The sequence below is a fragment of the Streptopelia decaocto genome (genome assembly GCF_964273445.1).
Source record: "Streptopelia decaocto genome assembly, chromosome: 6".
Classification (NCBI taxonomy): Eukaryota; Metazoa; Chordata; class Aves; order Columbiformes; family Columbidae; genus Streptopelia; species Streptopelia decaocto.
Genome location: NC_138660.1, coordinates 52,779,933 through 52,807,875, shown reverse-complemented (window position 1 = coordinate 52,807,875; position 27,943 = coordinate 52,779,933). Strand labels below are relative to the sequence as shown.

The window sequence follows — 27,943 nt, the reverse complement described above, 5'->3', positions numbered from 1 at the left end:
ACACAGGACAGCTGGCTGAGGGATACTCGAGGCCAGATCAGTGCACTGGTGGGCCCCGGCATGCAGATGCTCTACGAGGGTCAGGCACAAGCTAACTGAATGCATAACTTTATTAAATAAATGCTTTGTCATGAGAAAAGACAAAGATCAAAGAGTAACATAAATTATAAGTTGAATAAATAGTATACAGCAATCTTCACTTTTTTAATAAAATGTGAGATTTTTTTTTTTTAAGTACAAAATGCTAAACAGAGCATTAAGCTCTTCTTCCATTGTCAGTTTTTCACAAACTGCTTTTTTTTTTTTCCCACCAGTAAGATTATGAGTATTTCTTGTTTACTGGAAAAAAAAAAACAACAACAACAAAACCAAAACAAAATGAAACAACAGAGCTACCGTATGTATGTAAAGCTATAAACAGCTACCGTAAAATGTGTAGTGAATATTGCTTAAAGATAAAAACCAGGCAGGAAACTCGGAATCTGGTGTGTTTTAACAACTGCGTTACAATGGTGGGTAACGTGCGTGGTGACATCTGTCCCAGTGGCAGTGGGGGGGCTGTTGGGGCTGGGGAGGGGGGCACAGTAGGCAGGGCTCCTAGCCAGGGCCAGGACAGCACTCTGGAAGCGAGGTGAACTGTCGGTCCTTAAATATACAATGCTCCGTTCGGGAAAAAAAAAAACATCGTTATCAACAACAACAACAAAAAAACCCTAAAAAATAAGTTTTTGTGGGCAAGGGGGGGAAAAAGAGAAGGGAGAAGAGGGAGCACAGAAATAGTGCAAAATGCTCTTGTACTAGTGGTTTTCGAAGTCCACTGCAGTACAGACAAAGGGGTAGCCCAGCCACTGAGCGCTGATCCCCCGCTGATCCTCACACCTCCCTCTGATGCACGAATCACCAGCATCTCCCCATGTGCCTCAGCCCTCTCTGCCCTGCCCATCTCCCAAATCTGCCTCTTTTGGTTTTTCTCACCCCAAATGCAAAGGGGTGTTGCTGGGTGCTGAGAATGGAAGCACCTCGTCAATGCCACCCCAGGGGGTGGCCAACCCCTCCTGAAGCTGCTCTTGTTCCCAGCCCAAACCCGGTCCTAAATATTAATGCAGCCTGCGAACAGCCTCGTCTGCCAGGGATCCTCAAAGGAGCTGGTGGCTGAGGGGTTGCTCGGTGCCCCATCCCAGGATCCGAGGTGGCTCAGGAGGGCAAGAGTGGTGCAGCCCCCTTCTTGCATCCTCCTCCCCCCAGGTTGGTGGAGACAGGACAGGTGGTGCCATCCCAGTGCTAGATGTGCAGAAAGGAGGGAGGCTGCACAGGATCTATTTTGGTGCTCTGCACCCCTCAGGGCCATGGCTGAGACAGGCTTTGTAGGGGGAGATCGGGGAGGTACCTTGTGTCCCCCTCCTGGTGTCACTGTGGTGGCCACATCATGAGACCACTACTGGGCCCCCAGCTGGGCTGCGTCCCCCCTGTGAGCTGACCCTCACCCTGCAAAAGCATCGGGCCTGAAAAGACAAGGTCTGCAGGGAGCTGCCGTCCCTCTGCCTACTCCCATCTAACCCCGGCGACATATCTTCTTTCTCTGCAGCCAAAGGCTTTCAAGTTTTGGGAAAAAAATCAAACAACAACAAGCAAGAAAGCAAAAAAGAGTGAGAGTGAGGGAAGGGTCCTGGGAAAGGTGGTACTGGCCTATAACAGTCAGGAAGATTTTTGCATGGGGATCAGCGAGCAGAGGAGATGGGAGAGTGGTGACAATGGTGACCTGTGGCCCTTGGGGTTGGCACAGGCTCCTCCTTTTCCTCCACCTGCCTTCTTTACCCCATTCTTCTCCCCAGCTTCACCGCACCATTAACCTCCCATGCTGGTCCAACCAACCCTGCTCCATTCAGCCCTGCAGAACCCAGAGAGGTCCTTCCCTTGGCCCCAGCACCTGCAGTGCTCCCCTCCAGCAACACAGGGGTCACTCCACTCCTGCAGGTTTTTGGGGTGACAGATCTGCATTTGGTGGTGACAGAGGCCTCACCCAAACATGCCCCACTGGGTCTCGGTGGAAGTCCATCAGAAAAACTCACCCCCACCTTAACTCTGGCGGAAATAACTGTGGGGTATCCAGTTCTGCCCTCAACTGGGGCAAATGTCCTGCTGGGCGGGGCCCATGGGGTGCTCAGAGGATCGATGCCATGCTGTGAGCGGCTAAGAGGGAGCCCAATCCATGATGGAGAGGAGCCTCTGCTGGAGCCCCTTGATGTCGAATTCCCCTTGTCCCATCCCTGCTGGCAGGGAGCCGGTGGTGCTGCAGACCCCTCTTTCCTCCCTGCCACACTCCAGCATGCTCAAAGGGGCTTTGGGGTTGCAGAAACCTCCCCCCTGAGATCAGCCATGTCCTGTGGGTGGTGCTGGCTGCTATCTCCAACTGCGGTGCTGGGATGTGGTCCCCAGTGGGCACATGTTCACCCACTGGGACCACAGCGACCAGACCCCACAGCTTGCTTCCCTTCCTTTGCTGCAGCATCTCCTCTGAGCACTAACATCCTGGAGATCCTTGTCATGGCGAAATGAGAGGCAACAGTCCCAAAATTGAACGTAAAAATTAAAAACAATGAAAAAGTCAGGAAGGCAGCTGAGGGCTGTCCCAGCACACCTGAGTCAGTGGGTCTCCGTGGCATGGTGGCTGCTGTCACTCAATGAGGAGCTGGATCCCAGGCTAAAGGCGAGGACCCATCACAAGATCTTACTGCAGGGTGGTGGGAATCAGCTGTGGCAACATACGCAGTATCCTCAGTGTGAAAGGATGGAGATTGGCATTTTCCTACCCACAGGGAAGGCTATAAACCAGCCTTAGCAAAAATCCAAGACAAAAACCAAGTGTAGTTTGTTTTTTTCCCCTGGAGCAAACTACGTTTTTGGCTGTGAAAAAAAATAAAATAAAAATCTCCATCGTTTTCTTCCTCATGGTGGCATAGCGTGGTGAAGAGTTTTGGCCCCAATCCCCCTACCCTCACGTAGGTATGCTTCAGTCTGGACAGTGATGGAGTATCTCTGGGGTCAGTTTGGATGGAGCCCTTGGTGTTGGTGGGGCCCTGATCCTGCAGACACTGATGCTCCTCTGTAACTCTGCTCCTGTGCTTAGTCTGGGAGGTTATTATTTTTTGGGAGCTGGCAGCATCTCTCCCCCTGCTTACATTTAAGCCCTCCAGATTGCAGTTTTTGAAGTGAAGTTTTGCAAGGAGGAAAAGTGACATCCATGCACACATGCGCTCGCATGCACACACAAATGCTTCCACAACTGGATGGACAACAGTCAAAGTTCCGCTTGTCCAAGAAAATATTTCTGACCTCCATTTATGAGGAACTGGATGGAGAAGGCTATCTTTCCTTTTTGGAGGATTTCTTTTTGAAGTCCACAAATATTTTGGGGGGAAGCATTCATGCTGTTGCAGGAGCTGTGTTTCCCTCCCCAGCTCATCTCCAGACATGAAGCCAGCAGCTCCATGCCTCCTCCCGACATGTTGAAATCTGCCTGGATCCAGGGCGGTCGTTTGAGACTGAAGTCAAATCAGATTGACTCGAGTAAGTCCCAGCAATGTGGGATGTAGACTCTGGAGGACTGGAGTGAGGAGGGGGAAGGCTGGTAGCCGGCAAGGTTTTCTCTTGAGACTCTTTAGAAAATGACTAGCTAACCCGAAAAAATAAAAAAGAAAAAAAAAATTAACCCGCCTGAAATCCATACTGAAAAATCACCGACTCTGAGAGCTTTGGGGTGATCTCTTCTCATGGCAGGGGGGCACAGGTTGTGCTGGGGAGAGATGCAGGATGGCTTGGGATGGTGGGGCGGCCGTGGCTGCCTTGTCTCTGGCTCTGTCCTTTCCTTGCTGAGTCCTTGTTGTCAAGAGGCTGCTGTAGATTCCGAGTCCTCAGTTTCTTCAGGGTTCATTTCTCTCTTCTGTCTCTTTTATCCTTTTCTTTTTCTTTTCTTTCTTTTCTTCTTTTCTTTTCTTTTCTTTTCTTTTCTTTTCTTTTCTTTTCTTTTCTTTTCTTTTCTTTTCTTTTCTTTTCTTTTCTTTTCTTTTCTTTTCTTTTCTTTTCTTTTCTTTTTTCTTCTTTTTTCTTCTTTCTTTCTTTTTTTTTTCTTTCTTTTCTTTTTTTCTTTTCTTTTCTTCTTCTTTTTGCTTTTCCTTTCCTTACTTCTTTCTTTCCTTTTCTCTTTTTTCTATTTCCTTCTGTTATCTTTTTTCTTTTCCTTCTTTTCTCTTTTTTCTTTTCCTTTCTTTTTTTTCTTCTTGCATGAGATGAAAGGAATCGGAGTCCCGGGGCGTGGGGAGGTGCAGAGGGGAGGGTGGGAAGGAGCCTGGGTAGGTGGTGATGGGGCGGAGGGAGGGGATGCGACTTCACTCCACGTTGCTGCTGTCAAACGCGTGGCACTGCAGGTCTCCACTCAGGTAGTCAGTCCCCGGCAGCTTCATGCCGTATTTGTCCACGCACCAACACAACCCACGCTTCCGGCCTCGGGAGGGTTTGCACTGGGGAGACACCCAAAGGCAGAGATCAGGAGATGGCCACCAGCTGCCACGGGGCTCCCTCGCACTGGGGAACAGGATCAGACCTGCACTTTTCATCTTTCACCCCTGCGATGCAATCCCCTGGGTAGGACCTAGCTCCTGCTCTCTGCTTTCTGCACATCTACATCCCTACATTCCTACTGCTACCCCAGCCCGGGGCTCTTGGACCTTCCCTTACCAGCTCCTTCAGGATGCTCGCCTCAAACCAGATGGCACTTGAGCCATCAGCAAGGGCCACCCACCACCTGGAGATGCTCACAGCAAACTCCCCACCAGCCCACCAGATGAAAAAAACCTCCATCCTTTCCAAGTGGGGCAGCAGCAGGGAAAATCCTCCCTGAGTGAAGAGCACCCCTCTGCAGGGCTCTTACCTGCTTCCTCTTGTAGAAGCCCTTTCGGTCACAGTTGGGGAGGTGGACAGCACGGGGAACCATCCGCTGGCTGCTCTTGAGCTCCTGCAGGGATGCCTCCATGTGCCTGCGGCAGGGGCCCTGCAAGCAAGGAGAAGATGGAGCGTGAGAAGGGGAGCACCCTGCAGCAAGGCTCCGCCTGTGAGTGTCCCCAGCTTCCCTGTCCGCTCCCACCAGCATCCGCTCCCCATCCTGCAAAGCCCTCTGGCAGCCCCCTGCCCACAGGAGCCCCGCCGAGGGCAGGAGAAGGCACTCACCAGCTCAAACTCTTGCCGGAGCTCAGGGATGACAACGCGGGGGTGCGCTGTGTTCTCGGCCATGCCCACGAACTTGGCCAGGGTCAGCTTCTTCCGGCGGTCCTTCTTCAGGGCCTCAGCCTTGAGCTCAGAGAGGCGCCCATGCTTGGGCCGGTAGGCCTTGGGTGGGTAGGTCTCCTCTGTCATCTCTGATGTGGTTGGCTCCTCATGCTCTCGGGACTCCCGTTCTGGAAGGGGTATGAAATTGTCAGGTCTCCATGAGCTGATCAGGGCTTGCTTTTGCACAGAAAGCCTCCTGCCCCACCCCAGAGAACATCTTTTCACCAGCCAGGATGGGAACAAATGACCCAAGAAATCCCTTTCACAGTATCACAGTATCACAGTATGTTTGGGATTGGAAGGGACCTCAAAAGATCATCTAGTCCAATCCCCCTGCTGGAGCAGGAACACCTAGGTGAGGTCGCACAGGAACATGTCCAGGCGGGTTTTGAATGTCTCCAGAGAAGGAGACTCCACCACTTCCCTGGGCAGCCTGTTCCAGTGCTCTGTCACCCTTACTGAGAAGAAGTTTCTTCTCAAATTTAAGTGGAACCTCTTGTGTTCCAGCTTGATCCCATTACCCCTTGTCCTATCATTGTTTGCCACCGAGAAGAGCCTGGCTCCATCCCCATGGCACTCACCCTTTATATATTTATAAACATTAATAAGGTCCCCCCTTAGTCTCCTCTTCTCCAAACTAAAGAGACCCAGCTTCCTCAGCCTTTCTTCATAAGGGAGGTGCTCCACTCCCTTAATCATCTTGGTTGCCCTACGCTGGACCCTCTCCAGCAGTTCCCTGTCCTTCTTGAGCTGAGGGGCCCAGAACTGGACACAATATTCCAGATGTGGTCTCACCAGGGCGGAGTAGAGGGGAAGGAGGACCTCTCTCGATCTACTAACCACCCCCCTTCTAATACACCCCAGGATGCCATTGGCCTTCCTGGCCACAAGGGCACAGTGCTGGCTCATGGTCATCCTGTTGTCCACCAGGACCCCCAGGTCCCTTTCCCCTACACTGCTCTCTAATATGTAATCTCCCAACCTATACTGGAACCTGGGGTTGTTCCTGCCCAGGTGCAGGACTCTACACTTGCCCTTGTTAAATTTCATTAGGTTATTCCCCGCCCAACTCTCCAGCCTGTCCAGGTCCCACTGGACGGCAGCACAGCCTTCTGGCGTGTCAGCCACTCCTCCCAGCTTAGTGTCATCAGCAAACTTGCTGATAGTACACTCAATTCCCTCGTCTAAATCGTTAATGAATATATTGAATAATATTGGCCCCAGTACTGACCCCTGGGGCACTCCACTAGATACTGGCCTCCAACTAGACTCCGCACCATTGACTGCCACTCTTTGGCTTCTCTCTTTAAGCCAGTTTGCAACCCACCTCACTACTCTATTGTCTAGACCACACCTCCTCAACTTAGCTGTGAGGATGCTGTGGGAGACTGTGTCAAAGGCTTTACTGAAGTCAAGGTAGACCACATCCACCGCTCTGCCATCATCCATCCACCTTGTTACATTCTCATAAAAGGCTATGAGGTTGGTCAAGCATGACCTACCCTTGGTAAAGCCATGCTGACTGCCCCTAATAACCCTCTTATCCTTGATATGCCTTGAGATGGCACCAAGGACAAGCTGTTCCATTACTTTCCCAGGGACAGAGGTGAGGCTGACCGGTCTATAATTACCCGGGTCCTCCTTCTTGCCCTTTTTGAAGACTGGAGTGACATTTGCTTTCCTCCAATCCTCGGGCACCTCTCCCGTTTCCCAAGACTTAGCAAAGATGATGGAGAGCGGTCCAGCAATTACTTCAGCCAGCTCCCTCAGCACCTGCGGATGCATCCCATCTGGACCCATGGATTTATGAATGTCCAGACTATTTAATTGCTCCCTAACCCAGTCCTCATCAACTAAAGCAAACTCCTCCATTGACCTGGCTTCATCCGAGGTCTCAGGGGTACGGGGCTCCCCAGGACAGCCTCCGGCAGAGTAGACAGAGACAAAGAAGGCATTCAGTAATTCTGCCTTCTCTGTATCTTCTGCCACCAGGGCACCCACCCCATTCATCAGTGGGCCTACATTGCCTCTGGTATTAGTTTTATCTGCTATGTATTTGAAAAAGTTCTTTTTGCTGTCCTTGACCCCTCTCGCCAGCTGTAATTCTAAGGAGGCCTTGGCTATCCTAGCTGCCTTCCTACATCCTCTAACAGCAGCCTTATATTCCTCCCAAGTGGCCAGCCCCTGCTTCCATGACCTGTAAACTCTCCTCTTCTGCTTGAGCATACCCAACAGATCCCTATTCAACCACGCAGGCCTCCTGGCTCCCTTCCTTGACTTCCTACGTGTGGGGATGCTCTGATCCTGAGCATGGAAGAAGCAATCTCTGAATGCCACCCAGCTATCTTGGGCCCCTTTTCCTTCAAGCAGTCTTGCCCATGGGATTTCCCCCAGCAATTGCTTGAAAAGGCCAAAGTTAGCCCTGCTGAAGTCCAGGGTTGCAATTCTACTTGCTATTCTGTTCCTGCCACACGAGATGCTGAACTCCACCATCTCGTGGTCACTGCAACCCAGGCAGCCCTCAACCTTTACTGCTTCGACCAGACCCTCCTTGTTAGTGAGGATGAGATCCAGCAGTGCACCTCTCCTAGTTGGCTCCTCCACCATCTGCATGAGGAAGTTATCATCAATGCACTGGAGGAACCTCCTGGACTGTGGCTGGCTGGCTGAATGGTCCTTCCAGCAAACATCAGGGAAGTTAAAATCACCCACAACAACCAGGGCCTTTGACTGTGAGGCCACTCTCAGCTGCCCATAGAAGGCCTCATCAACTTCCTCAGCCTGATCTGGTGGCCTGTAACAGACACCCACAACAGTGTCAGCCCTGCCAGCCTGCCCCTTGATCCTGACCCATACACTCTCAACTCGCTCGTCATCCGCTCCTGGGCAGAATTTAGTACATTGTAGTTGCTCTCTCACATAGAGAGCAACTCCACCACCCCGCTTGGCTGGCCTGTCTTTCCTGAAAAGCTTCTGCCTACAGTCCTGGCTTTATCTCACTGTGTGGGACTTTGGCACGGCTTTTGTGTGACCTCTGAGCTCAGGACAGGAAGGTGTCTGAGGGCAAGGAGGAGTTGGGATGGGCCCCTACATAAAAAGTCACCATCGTTTGCAGTGTGGCAGTGCAGAAGGACTGGTGGGAGGGTTATCCCATGCCCAGAAAGGACCAGATGACACAGAAAGTGTGGCAGAGAAGTCCCTCTTTAGCCATGATGAGAGAATCAAGTGACACATTCATACCCTACCCCACCTTGCAGATGCATAAGCAAAAGCCAGGAATGCTGAAAGATGAATCAACTCCAAAGTCAAGGTCAATCCCACAGCAAATCCGCCATGCGGCTGGGCAGACACTTTGGCAGCGATACCAAAGATGCAGCTGACAAGTGCTGGGATCTCCAGGGTCATCAGCCTGCAGCCCCATGCCCATTGGACCCAACCAGCCCCTGTTCACTGGTACACACTGAGCAAAGCCCGAGGTAATGCTGCTGAGTGGTGCAGCCTGACTGTAGCTGCCACCGAAGGTACAGACAGCAAGGGAGGAGCGCATTTCGGCTCTGCCCAACGCAGTCACCTTCCTATAGATCCCCCACATCGCCACAGTGTGACCTGCACCAGCAGGGTGCAGTCAGGAGCCCTGTGCGGTTATATATAGGCGTGAGCTGGTGACGGTCTAAACTTAGATGACTTGTGACATTTAGTACAGCCACCAGAGTGAAAAAGGGTTGTTTCTGGACTGAATTTGAATAGAGTTTAAAGCTTCTGAGGCTCCTGGTCTCCCAGTCCCTGGTTCCCGGCAGCCTCGTGCTGATGCCAGATTTGTGCTTGGGCTGGTGAGCAGGTACGAGGGAATGCACCATGGCAGGAGGAAAAACATCAGAGTGGCTGAAATCCCTCCTTGAACGTTGTGTCCTGTGACTTTGATGCCAGTGAACCCAGCTCATCCCCTGTGCAACCCTACAATGAAAATAGTGGGGCACCAATTTTGCCCTTATTTGGAAGACCATTATGGGGACAAAAGAAAAAGAGTCAGGATGAAAATAAAAATGGATAAACTCTCCCCCAACAAGGCAAACAGGAGTCTCCCTGCAGGCTGGCAGCTCCCTGGAGCTCAGATGCAGCGCCAGTGGGGAGGAGGATGGCTCTGCCCCACCAGGCTGCTCGGGGATGCCTGGCAAGGGGGGATGGATGAACAGACACACTGCTCAATGGCAGGTGGCAAAACCGGCCTGTCACACACACACCCAGAGGGGTGGCCTTGGAGGTGGCCAAGAGTACAGTCTGGTTGCTGGGGCCCCAAGCCTGCCACAGCTGCCAGTCTCCCCTCCCTCCTTGCAGGCAGATCTGTCCTCTCCTGACAGAACTGGAAAGTTTTCCATGGCCACTTATGTATTAAAGCAGCCCCTTCTATTTTCTTTCTGTCCACAAGAACAGAGCTGGGTCAGCATCCCAGACTCAGCACCCTCCTAACTGCCCACAGCAGGAGTCACACGTATCCCCACGGAAGGATCCTGTTGCCATTTTACCCCACAATGCTTATATGTTTGGGTTTTTTTTCTTGTGGTAGGACTCAAAGGTCTCCACAGGTTGGGGGTCCTCTATTATAAGAGGATAATGGACAAAGGATAGGGAAGAAATGGACTAAATTGGGAATGATGTTGTCCACCCAGGAAATGACACCAAACAAGATGCAGTAGAAAAGCATCCTTTGCCACAAAGATGTTGTGGCAATCCGAGGTCCAAAAGCAGACTGGAGACACCCACAGTGACCAAGGCCTTTCACAGCAATGAAACACCCTGTGATCTGTCCCAGGAATCCCCTCTGGCACTGACTGCCAGGGCTAGACAAGGCAGAGCCAGGGCACCTCCCTGGGCTGCCCTATGGTAATTAAGGGGAGGATTCCCAACAGTGCAGGCAACCCTACAATAACATAAGATGGGCACAGCTTATTACCTCTGCAATAACAAATTTGAGAGGCACAGCTACATCACAAACCTAAAATAACAAAACCAATGGGACAAGACAGTGAGAATTCAGTCAGAAAAGCAGCACTAGGTGTCCAGTCCCCTGGACTCATGGTGCAATGGGTGTTTGCAGCAGCTCAGTGTGCTCACGTCAGCAGCTTCAGCCTCTGCAAACACTTTATTTCTCTGCTTCCAGCCAGGTGCCACCCAGCCTGAGCCTGCTGGGAGCTGGTGACACATGTGGAGCCCTTTAGGCCAGGGGAGATGGGAGCCACAGGAACCCAGTGCCCTGCAGAGGGAGCCTGAGGGCTGGCGTGCAAGGAAAGCTGCACAGCTTCTAGCACAAGTCCAGCTCTTCTTGCAAGGCTGAAAAAGCTCCTGGAGCTGACTCCCTTACCCTCCCTCGCACACATGGGTCCCTGTTCAAGTAGCGATACGACAAGGGATGGCTGTGGGCTTCTCAGTCTGCCACTCAGCAGCAGTGTCTAGTTTGGGTCTTTATTTCCTAGTGATAAGCCCATGGATGTCTTGGAGGGATCTCTTTCCTCCACCCTCTGATGACTGTTAGCCTGATTTCCACCAGCAACAAGGCTGAAGCAGTCCTTGCTCATACACCCGACTATCCGTTCCCTAACTTGATACTAACAAGGCAATTTTGACAAACTGAAGAGCAGAGGTCTCTGACACATCAACTCTGGAGAAGCTCTCAGCAGCTAGTGAGGGACTTTCCTGGTGTCAAAGGAAAAGGTGTCCTGGGAAAGCCAGAATCAGGTCAGGCAGCACCCATGCAGAACCCCCCCTCTCCACCTCCTGGCTGTCTCATCCACATCAACCTGCAGCCACCCAGTGCAGCCACGACCAAACACCCATGTCAGCATCTCCAGAGCCCCTGCACCTGCCTGCCCAGCCTCACACATAGGTTTGTTCATTAACCTCCATCTGCTGCCCTGGACTGGCCTGTGACAGGCAGCATTGACACAGCTGTGCATCTGCTCCCGAAGAGGCACCAGCAGGAGCAATGCCCAGTTTCCCCAAATGAGCCCTAATTGTGCCTGTCTGAGACTCTGGAAGGAGGCTGAATTTCTTCCTCCCTCTCTGGCAGGATCTGGACCACTACACAGCCCCTTCCTGCCCACTCCCCTCTGCCTTGCCAACCTGTCAGTTGGGTTTCAGGCTGGCGGCTGTTTGCAGAGGCAGAGCACCTGACATCTCCGAAATTCAGCTATAAGCACAAGGCACAGGAAGGACCCACTCACTGTGTTCCCAGCTGGGAGACAGGGGGAAGCAGGAGGGGGCTGGTTCTCACATCTCCATCCCTTCTCCTGCTCCTCAGGAGGACAACCTCTCTCAGTAGAGGTCCCAGGCTCCCTGGCCACACAGAAGAATGATGTTGCTGGGCAAGTTGAGAATGCCTGGCTAGCCTGGAGGTGAAACCTGGGCTGTAACCAACTCAACAGGATTTTGAACCCTACAGCCAAGGCAGGAGACTGAACTCAACTCAGAGCTACCCTATGGCTTTGTGTCTGGTCCTGGTACCACAGTGGCTGTGGAGGATCCAGGGAAAATGGGGAGAACATCTGAAGATGCTTCTGACACAGGTGAGGCTGGAAGGACTGCACTGTTGATGTCCTAATTCATGCATGACCCTTGGGAGACAGCAAATACCCAAAGCAGAGTGTGGGTTGTCCTCAGGGCTGAGGGCTAAGTGCCCTCTCCCCACCCCAGGCTGGCCAGAGTGAGCTCCAGAGCAAGAGCCATTTCCAACCCTTTCAACTTGCCCCTACAAAAGGACCATGGGAGTAACAAATTACCAGGCACAGTTTCTGGGAAGCTGCAAATTACTCCTGTCTGTCTGGCTGCTGTCCTTGACAGACATCACCCAGAGCAGCCCATGCACCTTCCTGCACCTAGGCCAAACCCTGGGTGTTCTGTGCTCCAGACATTTTGGACGTGTGAGGTCCCCACTGGGTGGGGGTGCGTGTTCACGGGTGGGTGTGGGGCATGTGGGAACACCACCTTCCTGCCTGCTGACATTACAGCACGGAGCAAGAAGCTTTTGCCAAATGGCTAGGAGGCTTGAATTTTCATAACACATTTTCATCGGTTTCTGGCAGGAAAGTAGGAAAAGTATCTAGTGACCGCTGCTGCTAATGATCCGTGCTCCTTACATCCACAACCCACCACTAGAGGACTGGCTGTCCTGTTCACCCGCCCCCACCCCAATCCACACACACCTAAGAAGGACAAGCACAACCATAGCACAAACTTGCTAAACAGCCCTCTTGATTATTATGATTATTATTATTTACAGCATGAGCACTAACATAATACACTACTTAAGCCGGGGATCTCAGATAAACCTATAGCATAGAAAAGATAACAAATGTCAATGGTGGAAGCCTTGAGAAGTTGCCCAGTTGTTCCTCTGCCCCTAAACTGGGCCACCTCTGTTAAGAGGTGCTCATTGCAAAATGGAAATTAAGGCTTGCGTTACCCAGAGCCGAAAAATTGCCAGTTATAGAGCAGCACACGTCTCCCACTGAACAGCTCAGTGCAACAGTGCACAATGTCTCTGCTCCCTACTGGAGGAGGATTTAACCCCAGGAGGAAATGCCACCTCCCAGTATGCCCATGAAGGGAATATCCTCAGCTGCAGGACTTCACTCCATCCTGCTTTTCCAATGGGATACTTGTGATTTTGGGCCCTGGTGGCAGCTGTGTTTGGAGAACCCAAGTTTCTCCTTACAACGCTGCTTACAACAATGTGGTGTTTCCCAAACCTTGCTGGGTGATCTCTGACACCTTGGCTTTCCTTCTGGGAGGAGAGACAACATCTTGGGATAAGACACCTTGGCAGCTGATGATGGCAACAGAGAAGGGAAAAAAGTGTACAGGAGAGGCTGGGATACAGAGAGTGATTTTTCTGAAGTTCCCATTGATTGGAACCCTGGCGCGCTAATCAGAGCCAGATTCTGACACTCCCTCTGAGCTTCACCCCTAACAACAGTTCCCTGGCATGAACAGCCTGCAGACTCCTATCTGTGGTAGCTACACTATCTGCCCAGCCCCATGCTGGCTTCTTACGTCTTCCTGCTGGACTTTACACACACACGCAGGCAGAGGCAATGATTGCTGAAATCAATGTTTGTCTTCTTCCCTGTACCTGCCAGAGGGAGGGGATCCTCCCATTTCTCTTTCCTCCCCCATCCTTTCTGGTACTGGTTCTTGCTGGGCAACACCAAGCAGCTTCCCTGGGCTCCCTGTAGCTGGGAGAGGAGCAATATTGGTGCTGTCTCTGAAAACAGCTTTTGCACTTGCAAATCACATTAGAGATGTACCTATTTTTCTTCAGATTGGGTCTTACACAAGAAGTCTGTGCTCAGGTCACTGGTTGGTAAATACCCCCATTCTGTGTTTCCCCCAGCTGCCCTCTCCACTTGCCTGTACTCCAGAGGGGACATGCCTGACCTATGCCAAAACCTCCTGGGATGGACAAGCAACTTCCTCTCCAGCCTGGACTTGTACCTGTGACCATGGCAGGAAAATAATAATCCTTCCCTTCTGGTCAGCACACAGGGCCAGCCACTGTGTTTGCATTCCTGAAATGCGGGCAGGGAAGGAATAACGCAGTCAGGGAAGGAATGATGCAGGCAGGGAAGGGATGCAGAACAAGGAGGGTCATCTCATCTCGCGCCCTTTGGCAGCTGGAGAGCACAACTGAGCAAAAACATTCCTGAGGTCCCCAGAGGCCACCAGGATCAGCCCAGACAGAAGGGAGCTTTCAGCGCCCTAACGCAGAACAGCTCATTTATGTTCCCATTGCAAGCACAATCCCCCAACACAGCGGTGAATGACCCCAGTCCCTTGTCACAGCCCCACAGGAGTGGGCAGCGGAGCTGGCTCAGGCGTGATGCCCGGGGCTGGGGTCACTGCTCCGGACCACCGCCCCGGTGAAGTCAGGCAGTGATCTCAGGCGGCCGCCCAGCCTGAGGCCATCTGGCACCCACCAGAGGAGGAGCAGCCAGGTCTGGGGATGCAGGCTCTGGCCAGTCCCTGCACTAGCCCAGGGCGTTGGCCGCTGTGGAGCCAGCTGCAATGTGCCTTGGACTTTCTACGAACTTTTGTGCTTTAGTGGGGACTGGGCAGCAGGCCGGCGCGGCTGTTCTGGTGGGGCTGGCGAGGGAACATGCTAGTGATGCTCACTGGCAGTGAAAGACTGGGAGGAGACACCACACACCGAGAAGGACAGAAAAACAGCAACCCTGCTTGGACGGGACAGCCTCTGCTGACTGCCACCCCACCAAGTCTCAGCAATGCACAACAGGCGTTTACAACAGATCTGTGTCAAATAACGCCCATCTGCTAACACAGAGGTGTTCAGGCCTTACTGGGTGGCTTAACTCCATGTTTAAGTCACTGCAGAGATGCTGCACCCTCCAAATTGTGATCAGCCACATCCTTCGGCTTGAATGCTGATTTTAGGGTGGAATGACATATCTCTGGAGGCTCCAGTGTCTCCTCCTGTGACTCCAACGGTCTCACTTAGGCCTCCAAAGGTCTGAAGTTAAAAAAAAAGATAAATCCCACCACCTCTTCAGTACTGGTCCCCTTGCAGCTTGTGAGACATCTCTCACAGGTGGCAGTGCCAAACTGTTTTACAAACACAGGAGCACTGGTAAGAAAACCCAGACCCTATTTCCTTTACTGGGAATTAGGTACCTCAACAGCTGCCAAAGGCAGCAGAGGCAGCAAATCACCTCTGTGATTTGCAGAGTGTGAAAGGAAGCCTTTAGCAGTCAAAGCATTGTGAAGCACCCACAAAAATACCAACTCTACCATGCCCAGTCCCCTACCAAAAACATATGATCAGAGCCCAAATAGTCTACAGACAAAAAGCAACGCAAGCTTTTGGAAGGGAGCTCTGGGGTATGCCAGTACCTTAAATCCCTGCGACAGCATGGTGAAAGTTGCCGGGACCTCACTCTCTTGTCCCACAGAGACACCTTTTAAGAGAAGGATATGGATCAGCGGGATCAAGATCAGAGATGGAAAAGCAGCCAGAGGGCTGCAAAGACTCAAACCTAGGTTAAGACTTATTTCCATTTTAACCAAGGCCCAGTAGGATGCTTGGGAACAGCTCAGGAACACCTGAGGAGCTTCAGAGAGTGGGCATGGATGGCAGAGGGATGTACTTTATGTGGCCTTACTTTTTAAAGTTACTGCTCAGGCTTTGCTGAACTAGCCTGGAAGATCAGCTCTTTCTCAGGAGATTAATGTCTCCTCAGCAGAAACCTGCAGATGCAGATTCTGCTGCATCAGCCAGGGCTCGCCTGCAGAGCGTGAATATCAGGTGCTCAGGCTGCCCCCAGGTTCATGTACGATTCATGGGAAAGGGAGATCATCATCCTGATGACCTCGGTGTCCTCATACAGATCTGGATGGGGGAGAAATGCAGCTCAGCATGTGGGAAAGGAGCTCTCAAGGGAACTAGGTCATGTTTTGGTCTGCTCTGAAAGCGTAGGACCTATCTGTAGGAACGGATCTCTGGGTCAGCACCACTTCTCCGCAGTGCCAGCAAGTGCCACGGAGGTGGGAGAGGTGCGGCTATGGGAACTTGAACCGTAAGGAAGGATCTGCATTGCTGTGTGCCAGATGATACTTTCCTGAGCTGCCCTTCCTTGCTGCAGCCACAAAATAAAACTCGCTGGGAGCAACGCTCTAGAGCAAGGAGAAAAGCAGGTTTAGAGGTGGGGAGCTCCATGACATAAGCTCCTTCCCTACACACTACCAGCTGTTATTTCAGCAAGCTCCCAGCATCTGTCCTGAGCTACAAGAGCCAAGCTGGGGCATGAGCTGGAAGGTTAAGCTGGGTCTGGCATGGGAGGTACGAGCAAGGACTGGGGCTCACTGTTGTGTTTGACTTGTCTCTTTCCTTCCAGAGAGCTCCTACATCTAGCTATGATCAGTTCTCAACAGAGGCTTGGGAGGTAGCAATGTATATACAGGACACATCAAGTTCAGGTGAATGTCTGGGCATGTGGTGGACAGGCAGGGTGGCCAGAGTCTTGGGGTTCCCCAACTATCGAAGTGCAAGAGGGAACGCAAAATATCTTACCAGTAAGAGCTGGGAAACTTTCCAGAGTGTCTCCCTCTGGTAAGATGATGAACAAACATCCATCCTTTTCAATTAAATGATGCTGATGTGCACCATCTTGCAAAATTGCCAGCACTGTTTCTAGATAGCTGCTTGTATCAGCCCAACAGCTCCCGAACAAAGTTATCTTCTAGGGAACTGAACTGGCAAGTGAAGGGGAAGGAAGTATTGCAGGATTAGATTTACATCAAGAAGCTCCTGTTGCTGATGCACTGATGATAGGAAGATAAAACATATTTCCTTCACATCATCTGGAGACTGCAGATGTTCCCCATTCCATATGCTGAAACTGCAGAAGAAGCCGAGAGCTGAATAGAAGAATTACCCAGAGAAATTTAAATAAATCTCTTTCAGTATCATAGTGACCGAGGCATACTTTTCTTTCTTGGAAAGTATGAAATCATTCAGTCTTTCTTAGTCTTGCATCTTTCCCAACAAATCCACCTTAGTGGCAGATACCATCGGTTGTAATAAAGGGGTCAAAAACCCCACCAGGCTGCCAAGGAACCAAGAGCAGAAAAGAGCAAAGAAGGAAGGCGCAGGGAAGAAGACTGCATGACAGTGTCTGCCTAACTGACAGGAAAGGTGAGGAAAATCTGAACTAGCTCCTGACAAGCATCCTTGAACTGTTTACCAGCAGTTTCTCTGTGGGGCTTATCTGTGGCAAAAAGAGAGGAAAACCCTTCCTAGAAAACAAACATGTTTTCACGTCTTCTGCATGAAAACAAAAGGGTGTGAATCAGTCATCTGGCTACCAGGTGGGAAGAGATCACCTGAAAAAAATCTTGTTGTGTCCTCAGGAATGAAAGAAGTGTGAGGAGTTGCCAGAGAACCATAATATCATGAATCAACTATCATTATTGTATGAGAAAGAAGGGGACAATTAAGACTTTTTCAGATGCAGGTAGCTCAACAGAAGCGGTAGAGGAAATATCACATGGCCAGAAGTGATGGAGGAAGAGCAGGTAGCTTTGCCATCTTGGACTATGTGGAGCCTGTCTCCAAAGCTCAGCTGAAGGCGAGTTCCAATACACACGAGATGTCAGGAAACCTGTATTTGAAAGCAGGAGGCTGCCAGGACACTGATACTATTTGATCACTGAAATCCAAATGTGACAAACTGTACTAAAACCAGGTGCTAAGAAAGCCTTAGAAACAGAATGGTAACCAGTAAGAGTGTTGCTGGAGGCCATGAAAAGCTGAGATATCACTGGATATTGAAGCATTCTACCCTGAGAACAATGTACAATAAAGGGGAAAACCCTGTATTAAAGGAGCTGATCCTGAGAAGAGGATGACCTACCAAAGATGTAGCCTTCTGGAACTGACTCTGGGAGAGGCTGCTCCCACTGCAGGCTGGTGGTCTCTATCACAAGATCCATCCCCACTTACATTATTGAGCCAGCCTCAACAGCAGCCTGCAACTGGAAGAGCCAAGAAAGCCAAACCCTTTGCTTGCCCCAAAGAGAGGTGAAGGCACATCAGGTGGAGCCTGGAGATGCACCTGTGTTAGGTGCTGGATGAGAACTTGTCCAACATCGCAAGTATTTCAGGAGTGCAGCTGTGACTGCAAACTGCAGCCTAGCCTGGATTAATTTCTAGGCCTTGAGCCTGACTTTCACAGCTCTGCCTTAAACCAGATGGAAGTGATCTGTGAGATCATCCATTGCTCATCTCTGTGTCAGCATCAGATGACACATTGTTACATGTACCGACCAACCTGCCTTTTACGAGCTCTGAGTGATAAGGTTTCCACCTCTGCCCTGAGGACTCCTTTCCACTTTCTCAATGACTCCTTCTCTCAGAAAGCTTCTACCTGGTATAGCCCTGGTGATTCTTTAATCTCTTAGTCCACCCAAGTACTATGACAAAAAAGTACCAGAAGTTTGATATTCACAATATTGATAAGCAGAAACTTGCCCAAGCTTGACCCTAACCGATTACTCTTGCCTTCAATAGCCATTTCACTCCCTGTATACTGCACCTCTGTATACACCGAACAATTCCCCTTGGTACAACATGATGCAAAGACGCATTTCAATTTTAAAAAAATGTGTATATGTATCATAGGTCCATTGATGGAGCAAAAACAAGAAAGACAACTGATCACCTTCTGCCATGGGTCCAGAACCTTTCTGGAATAATAAATTACCTGTAGCACTTCACTGTTTTTCATGCAACCTCAAGCCACCTCTGTTCTTATAAAATCAAACAACTGAACATGGAAATGGTTACGAAATTATATGGTAAAATCTCACCCATTTCTGCTACTTCTTCAGGAAAGGAGGAATGCCAAATGAAAGTAAAGTGATGGCCACAGCCACATGTATGTTTTAATAGACAAACATATGGTGTGGCAATACCATAATTGACTGCTAGACAGGTGTAAGACATGGAGTCCCTTCCTAGTAAAATTTTTTTCTTTTCCAGTGTCTCCTTTAAATTAAAAAGTGAAAGCCAGGTTCCATAGTTGTTAAGTGGTTTATTTAATTACTAGATTTTCACCATTAGTCAAATGAATAACATCTGATTTCTTAAGCATGAATAATAAATGGATCTGTTGATTTAATTGTCTTCAGAGGATGAATCCCATCTGAATTTGGAAAAAGAAAATATTTCTACTAGCTTTCTAAAAAAAAAAAAAAAAAAAAAAAGGGCATTGGCTAACTTTGCCCCCAAAGTTACCTTTAAGATACCTTTAAGATACGTTCCCTCTCTTGTTTAGCTAGGGAATCATTTCCTTAAGTATCTGTCAAGATTACCTTCTTGCCCTTAAATAGCAACCAGACCAGTTATCTCCATCAACATAACAATTACCTCCATCAGTGACACAGCTGTGTCCTTCCAACAAGCAAACAAACTCAACTGCAATAACAGCCCTCCAGGCAGGCAGCTGCTAAGAGCTTTCTAGTCCTACTGAAGCCAACAGCATCTTGAGCTTTGGCCTCACAGTCCTTCAAGGATGGAGGTCACTAGCTCCCATGGAGGGGGTTAGGTAGGTGCCTATGATGCTCTGGGCCTAGAGGAAAGGTGATCAGCATCTTGCAGGATCAAGCCCTACAAGGGTAATAGGGAATGATGTGCCAATTTGCTGTGGGGGTTACTGACCTCTCCATTTCCACATTCTGTGTGAAAGAGACAGTACCATGGGGGTGGAGGCACGTGGAAAAATGATGGGAATATCAGATGGGTCTATAGAATGAAGGTAATAATGAGAGAAAGGCTTTATGCAAACACACATAAAAAGGGCCCACTGACTCCATAGGCATAAATTTAAGATGCCTTCTCGAGGTTTAGCCTGCTGACCAGAGTCCCTCTGCAGCCAAGGGAGGCTTGGATCTTCCTGCAAGCATAGCTTAAAGCAGGTGTGGTCTCACAGACAGAAGCTGATGGTTAAAAGACATGGACTGATGGGTAGTTAGCACACTTACCCTGGAAACTCCATAAACAGACAGGAGATCCACCAAAACATGGTGAGAAATGGTTCCCTGAGAGCAAATTTGCTCACATCAAACCACTGAGACTTCCGAATTTCTGCAAACACGTTACACTGGCTCCCGCTGGGATTAACTGCGAGCAGTGGATTGACATAAACACTAAGGGGCCCCCTCAGATCAGCAGCACCAAAGAGCCACCTCAAAAACAACATCTTGCTGAGAGTTGCCTTGGCTATACAGCTCAAGGAGTAGCAAGTGTCCCGTGGGTGGGCAGTGATGAGCAGGTGGGGGATTTCACTCCTTCATCACCAGATGTGACACGACCCTTCCTGGATGGGTGGAGGCATCAAGCATGACCTGTGCCTGGAGATCCCAACAGGCAGCCCTGGAGCCACGCCACTCTGTGACCCATGGGCCATGCAGCCCTTGGTCTCCCCAGGGGAGACCGAGTGAGGAGGCTCTTTCTAAATGGACCTGGAGAGTCTGGGTCTTAGAGTATCCCAGCATATGTCTTCTCCTTGCCAGCAGAGCCTCCTCTTGCTTTTGGCTACACCTGTCCTGAGGATAAACAGATAGTATCTTTTTACCTGTAAAAAATCTCCTTACAAATGGCTAGCTGGTTATTATGCTGGCTGCCAGTGAGTTCACCCATGCGAAACTCTTTTGATTATCTTTGACCTTTGCATGCACCATCTCTTCAGGTCCTGCTGCTTCTTCCTCAACACTGGAGGTTATTCCAGCTGTCCTCAGCTTGCCACTTGTCAGCAAATTTTCCATCTTTTCGCAGTTCAGTTCTTCCTTCTCGCTTTCCCAAAGGCCAGTTGTTGCAGCCTGGGTGAAGTGTGAAGGGTTCCAGCGCACTTGGTTCCCCTGATGCTGTCTCCTTCACTAGTGCCACCAGGCACCACTGCCCCCTCACAGGTCCTCCAGCCCTGAATGGGGCAGGAAGTAGACCAGCTGCAAGCCACAACCTATCCACACCTTCACTGGGATACCTGTCAGGGTGTTTAACTAATGTAGACTTAGTCTATCCAGAAAACACAACCCACTTCCAAACACAGGGGGTGAGTTTGGATCCATACAGCTGGCTGGGAGGAGTGTCTTGTCTCTATCTCCTTCCTTGCCTCCCCTTGTTTGATATGCTCACCTGCTGCATCTCATGTCTCAGCCCTTGGTGGGAGGATAGGGTAGGCCGGTCAGGAAACCAATATCTGATCTTGATGGCAAAATACCCGTGTGCTAGTCACAGGCAGAACTATGCACCTAAGAGAGGTTTCTGTGTGCTGCCTGGAAACCATTCTGCCCCCAGAGATAAAAATGTTCTGTGTGTGTATCTGCACACATTAAATGCTTGTGCAGGCATGTGTGGGTGTGTGAACGTGAGTACATGTATGTGTATGTTCACACGCATATCTTTCCTATGCATATTAATCCTGCTGCTCTGCAGCCCACATCGAGTGGCAGGTGTCTCCCACCCAAATTCCCCATTTACGCCCAACCTTAAATTTGCACTAGTAAGTGCTCAATTAAAAAATAGGGAGGATTTGCTATGCCACGGGTCCTTTAATTTCCCCTGTGACTTAACATAGGTGAAATGAGTTGCAACTGTTTTTAGCAGCCTGCCCCACTGAGCAGAGGAGGATAAGCCCTGGAGGGGCTGAGGTTCCTGCCCTCCTTCCTAGATTGCTCCTGGGCTTTCCAGTTTGGGTGAAGAGAGCTGCGAACCTCCACTGCTCCTACAGCTGCTCCTACATCTGCAATGCCTTTCGATCCAGCATGGGTAGAACTTCCAGCGGACGTTAGGAGGAAGCAGAGCACCACACTCTGTGCGAGGCAGTGCCTGCTCGCTGCTTCTCCCCTTCTCCATCCTCCCCGGCTGCCCTGACACACGTGTGCAAAGCTACACGACCAACAGAAACCAGGGGCTGTCCTGAAGCTGGCACAAAATGTACCCTAGCTCTCCTGCAGCTCTCTTCTGAGTCGGATGGGATACTCACACCACAGTCATGCAAATGCTTTCAGTCGCACACAACTGTGCTCGTGCCACTGATGTGCCCAAGCCACGACGGTCACCTGGGCACAGGATGCTGGTGCTTAAATATTGATGGGAGGAGACAGCCTTCCTGCAACATCCCTCAGGTTTACAGAGGCTCCCATTTCAGGCCAGCCCCTGCTCCCTGCTGCAGCAGCACAGGCTCTGGAGGGGCTCCCTTCCTCCACCTGGAGCAGGTCCAGGCTGGCTGCAGCACAGGAGCTCGGGACCAGCTCTATCACTCATGCACGCACGCACAGAGCCACGTCTTCTTGCCGGTTAACTCTGCTGGCACCTAACAGGAATTTCATTTGGATCAACTACTTAATATTCTCCCTCCTTCCTTAGAAACTAGGCTGCCGAAAAATATTTCCAGCCAAGGCCCCTCCTTTCCTGTTTGAACCGCCCCATCCTTCCCTCCCCCATACACATGCACCGCAGAAACCTGGCTCTTTTGCTGGCACCTGATGGATTTCACTTTTTTTTTTTTTTTAAAGTATATTGTTATTGTTGTTGAAACTTCAGATCAAAAGAAAAATGGAGATTTTCCTGTTTGAGATCTGAGGCTTTGCAGGCCTGTTGCTACTAGCTTTTGCCTCGACAGCTCAGGAGCTGCTTCACACAAAGGACCTGCCGCTCAGCACCAGCTGGGTCCCTCCCTGAGCGACACCTGTTTGCAAGCTGGTGCATCCCAAGCACGCTGCTCCCACGACTCCTGCCCTAACCCTCACCTTGGACCTTGGCATGGGGCTGCCCACCTGCCCTGCTGTATCCCCATTGCTTGCTGCTGAATCCCCTCATCCCTCAACAGGGAGCTGAAGAGTGCAAGAAGGAGAAACATGGTGCAGCGGGAACGTGTCAGGAAGGGATAAATAACTGCACCGAACGCAAGCCGCAGGAAACGTGGGCTCGGCAGCACTCCTCCTCCACCTACTTCCAGCTGACGCAGCAAAGACAATTTTCTTAGGGCTAATTCTGCAAACCCCCCCACCTTTCCCCTCCTGGTTATCGTTGGCTCACAGCTTCGTGAGGAAACTTGCCAAGTCTTGCTCACTTTCTAGAAAGAGAGGAGGAATGAGAGGAGAAGGAAATATCTGACCACCTTAGTTTTTCCACGAGCCTTTTTAGGGCAGCAGGCTCCAATCTGTGCCCTCCGCTCCCTGGTGCTTGGCCTGACCTTGCTGGCTCAGCAGGAGGAAGTCTGGCGGGAGCATGGGGGAGAAAAATGGAAAGACATGGTGTATTTCAAAGGAAACCTAAACAAAACAGAGAAAACCCAGAATCCTGCAGCCTGTGCCATAAATGAAGCTCATTCATGTTTTTTTTTACCAGGAACAGTCAATTACAGCCACGATGTTTGGCTTTCGGTAAAGGACAGTCTGACTGTTGTGCCAGGAAGGACTACAGGGACTGTCCCGTCAGTACCTATACATCCGCCTACTTAAAACAAGCCTTACCAAAGCTCTTTAATCCCACACTTGCTTTCATTTCTGACCTCTCAGCAAACCAGGAGCATATCCTGCCCAGCAGCTCCAGCTTTTGACAGTAGCACTGTGCCCAGCTTGCAGATGAGGAAACTGAGGCATGGTACCCAGGAGCATCTTGTCTCCAGGCAGAACATCTGGTCTACGGGAGAGCCAAGCCCAGCCTCCCAGGCCTGGGCTCTCGCAATACTGCTTGTTGAATCTCCACCTCGACTGTAAGGAGGAAAGCATCTGCAATTTTAAACTCCGCCAGCACAAGAGCAGAAATAGATAGAAATACAGTTTGATCTAGTCCTCGCTGCTGTCACATAGTTTATTTTGCAGAGTGCTGATTCTTTCTTAGCAGTTCGCAGCTCAGGGCCAATTTTGGTCATTGACAGATTGGAGGCCCAGGCCAGCTTCCCCAGCGCACGGTCCCTGCACTGCTGGCCAAACTGGCAGAGGCCAGAAAGTTCAAGTCAAACTTAATTTCTTTCCTTGCCCTGTTGCTTAGAAACACGCCTATGAAAATATACTTTGTTCTCACACGCTACCAGTCGAATGCCAAGAGAGTTTTTTCCTTCTCCCATCCTCAGGAATTCCTGATTTATTTTTTATTTCTTTTTTTTTTTTTTTTTTTTTTTGCAATTGCAAAAATCTCAGGAGGACCCCAGCTCCCCACAGCTTCCTGCAGCAGCCTTTCCGATCCAGGCTCGTCTCCCGGATGCAAACAAAAGCCATCGAAAAGAGTCCCCTGCGGCACTCAGGGAGTCCAAACTGGAAGTGCAGGTGATGCCAGGGGGTTGGTTTTACAACAAACCTGCAGCCTCTTCTCTATCCCTCACCTTGTTCATTCAACAGGTCCTCGCCATCCCAAGAAAAAGAAAAGCAGTGATGTTACACGGGGATCTGTCAAAGTTGTCATACAAAGCACCTGCTAAAGGACTGGTTTCCTTGGGAAGAGCAGGGCAGGTGGAATGAAAGGAGATTCATACTGGGAGTCAAGCACTGAAGGTTTTTCAGGTGCCTTCAGTCTGCACGGGGGACCCTCGGCCCCACTCTCCAAGCCGCCACCGGCTTTCAGCTGCACAGCTTTACCTTCCTGACCACACCGCCTGTCCCTGGCCATGCACACACACGTACAAAGTAAATAAACACTGGGATGACGCGCTCCGGGACAGCTTGCATAGCTCTGCTGCCAGCGGGTTATTGCCCGGCTTCCTGGGCTCCAGGAACGTGGCTCCTGGCTTCACCCTCTGCAGGCCCCCTACCAGCCCTCACCCCTTTCAGCTCCCTGTCGCAAAACCGAGTTCAGCTTTGCTGTTTCTGGCTGATTTTAAGGGAGCTTGGACATTTGTTGCCATTTGAGGGAGAGGGGAAGTTACACACACAGGATTTGGTTTTGCTCTGAAGGATGGAGCATAGCAACACAACCACTACCTGCAAGAAGCAAAGGGGAAAAATAATAAAAGCATCTAGATTTATTAGGTGTTAGAAAGGAGAAACGGATTCCCATTGAGCGGGTACAAGCAGAAGCTTGCTAATGAGCAAAAATTACTTTTTCATGGACTGAAAAAAAGTGAGGGGCTTGCTTCTGGGTTTTATTTGCCAAGTGGTTCCCCAGTCTCCTGGACATGCAGACATCCTCCCTACCTCCCCTGCATGCCATGGCAGAAATACAGATGTATTTTGGAAGAATATAGGGAAAGTGTCCTTGCACATGCTACAGGATCCAGAAATGGGAGTTTAATGTGTGCCAAAGTGAAGGAGAGCTTTCTTTCGTGCTTTTGTCACGTGCAAGGTGCAAACAGTTCAGAAGCTTGACTTTGCACTGGCGCTACCACGCCAGCCTTCATGTTTGCTTTTAACCTATTCTTTGTGATTATTAGCCACGCCATTATTATTTTCTGTATTTACAGATTCCCTGTCCTTAATGCACCTGCTCTCTTCACCTCCCAGGGCTAAACTCCATTGCCCAACAAGGACGTCCAGCAGTGGGCAACCAGGAGAAGGCTGCAACGATCACAAGGAGAAAGTGCGAGGCTGAGCAATAAACCCAGGGGTGACTGAGGACTTTGGGGATGGGGCAGACAGTTGCTAGGAGATGCCCTATCGTCTCCTGTGCCTCAAGCTGCAGAGACCAGCTCAGGCCCCAGAGCAAGGTGGAGGACACAGTGAAAGGGGTCAGGAAGGGTGTGAAGACAGGGATGCAGGAAAGATGTAAGGGATGCAACTGGGGAAGGACTGGGGTGCAGCTGTGACCGAGAGGGTGTATTTGGGAGGTGCGGGAAGAAAAAGTTTTACATTGGGGATGGGACAACCCAGAGGTGATGATGGAAGGTGCGATAGGGTAGGCCGTGAGATGATGCAACAGGAGGTTTGGATAGGGCATTGATGGAAAGAAGGATGGGAAAAGCAGCAGAGGGCAGGGAAGAACAGCTCAGGGGATGGAAGAATACCCGGAAAGATGGAAAAGCAACTGTGGGGGCTGGAAGAGCAGCCAGAAGGATAGAAAAGTAGCTGGAAAGGTGGAAAAACAATAGGGGGATGGCAAAGCAGACAGGGGAAGTGGTGGTGGTGGAGAAGCAGAGGGAAAAGATGAAGAAGCAGAGGGATAAAATGGAAAAGCCACTTAGGGCTTGGAAAAACTGCTGGTGGAGGGGGTGGGGAAGGGAAGGAATGGGGAAATAGCTGGAAAGATGGAAAAGCAGCCTGGGTGCATGTATGTGTGTGTATGAGAGAAAAATCAGGCAGAAACATGGAAAAGCAGCCAGAAAGATGGAAAAGCAGCTAGTGGTGGTGGTGGTTGGAAATGAAAGAGCAGCTGGAAAGGCAGAAAAGCACACGGCGGGGGAGGGGGGATGGAAGAGCAGCTGGGGAGGGTGGGTATGGAAAAGCAGGCAGGAAGATGGAAAAGTAGCCGGGAAGGCGGAAAAGCAAGAGAGGGCATTGAAGAGCACCTGGGAAGATGGAAAAGCCGCCGGAAGGATGAGAAAGCTGCCGGGAGGCAGTGAAGAGCAGCCAGTGGGAGGGAGCAGAAAAGCAAGCGGAAAGACAGGGAGCCGGAAAGGCGGAAAAGCAAGCGGAGGGGGTGGAAGAGCACCCGGAAAGAAGGAAAAAGCAGCCAGGAGACCGTGGTGGGGTGGAAAAAGCAGGCGGAAGAATGTAAAAGGAGCCGGCAAGGCGGCAAAAGCATCCGGGGAAGATGAAGATGGGAGAAGCGGGGGTCACTCACCGGCCTTGGCTTGCTCGCGGTAGCTCTTCTCGCTGAGGCAGACGGCGGTGCCGTGGAGCAGGGCGTGCAGCGGCTTCTCCTCGCCCTGGCGCGGGAGGCAGCGGAGCCCGCGGGCGCAGCGCTCGGTGTAGACGCCGCAGGGCTGCCCGGCAGGCAGGGCGCAGGTGAGGCAGCAGCCGCAGCCCGGCTCCTTCACCAGCTCGCAGCCCAGCGGCGGCGGCGGGCAGAGCGACAGCGCCTTGCTGTCGCAGGGCTCGCACTGCACGAAGGAGCCCAGGCACCGCGACAGCCCCAGGCAGGCGCCCAGCAGCACCAGGAGCCGCAGCAGCATCGCGGCGGGGATGCTGCGGGACGGGGCGCGGGGGGCTGCCGCCGGCGAGGGGGCGGGCGGCGCTCGCTCTCGCTTGCCCCTTCGGGGGAAAAAAAAAATTAAAAAGTTTCAAAAAGGCAAAGGGTCGGAAAGCGCAGCCCCTCTTGCAGGTGCCCCACTCTGGGGTTTATTCTCTGGGTGCGAAACCCCCGCTTTTCGTTTGGCGTTGGGAGAGGGGGGCGTCTAGGTTTGCTTTTGTCTTTTTTTTTCTTTTCCTTTTTCTCCTTCTTTCAGCTTTTTCTCGCCTCGACGGGGAATTCGCACCGCGATCCGCGGCAGCGCAAAAAGAGAGGGGGAGGGAGGGAAGAGGGAAAGGGAGAAAAGCCTGCAGGGGTTGCACAGCCTACAGGTTGCAGGGGGAGGCGTGGGGGAGCCAGGGGGGTTTGGGGAGGTGGGACGGCGATTTCACACACACACGCACGCACACACACTCTTCCCAAAGGTCTGGGAGGAGGCAGATCAGGAAGGGATCAAAGTTCCTTGAAAACCAGTGTCCTGCTATTAATGCATTAAAGTAGTCAGGAGGGGGGAAAAAAAAAAAAAAGATAGGAGAGGGAAGAGGGGATGCAAAGCTCCCCTTGCCTCTCTTCTTCTGCAGGAGGAGGAAAAAGTCTCTCCCGACGCAGCGAGCTGCTGGGAAGCTTAGTATGAAGCAAAGTTGTGTTTCGATCGGCTGTGTTCAACCCTCCTGTTTTCCTTTTCCAAGATTTTCAAAGGCAAAAAATGCGGGGGGGAAAAAAAAAGGCAAAAAAAGGCAAAAAGAAAAAAAAGAAAAGTTTTCTGCAAAGTTGGAGTGTTTTGTTGCGGAGTCTGCAGAGGAGCGGTAAAAATCAGGGGGAAAGGGAAAAAAATAAAAAATCCACTTTGTAGATCTCCCAACACTTTTCCCCTGGAGAAGTTTCTAAAGAGACTGAATACTGCAGAACAGGCTGTCTTTTAAATAGACTGCCTCTGGCTGCCTGCCAGCC

General features: G+C 50.9%; 1 protein-coding gene across 1 annotated transcript; it reads right to left on the bottom strand.

Annotated features, from left to right (window-relative positions):
• Positions 1-92: 92 nt before the first annotated feature.
• Positions 93-27,871, bottom strand: IGFBP5 (insulin like growth factor binding protein 5). Its single transcript, XM_082057301.1, has 4 exons — positions 26,606-27,871; positions 5,224-5,450; positions 4,928-5,047; positions 93-4,517 (listed from the first exon to the last, which is right to left on the bottom strand). Exons 1-4 carry the CDS (start codon positions 26,934-26,936, stop codon positions 4,386-4,388), a joined length of 810 nt encoding a protein of 269 aa, XP_081913427.1. The 5' UTR covers positions 26,937-27,871; the 3' UTR covers positions 93-4,385.
• Positions 27,872-27,943: the final 72 nt, after the last annotated feature.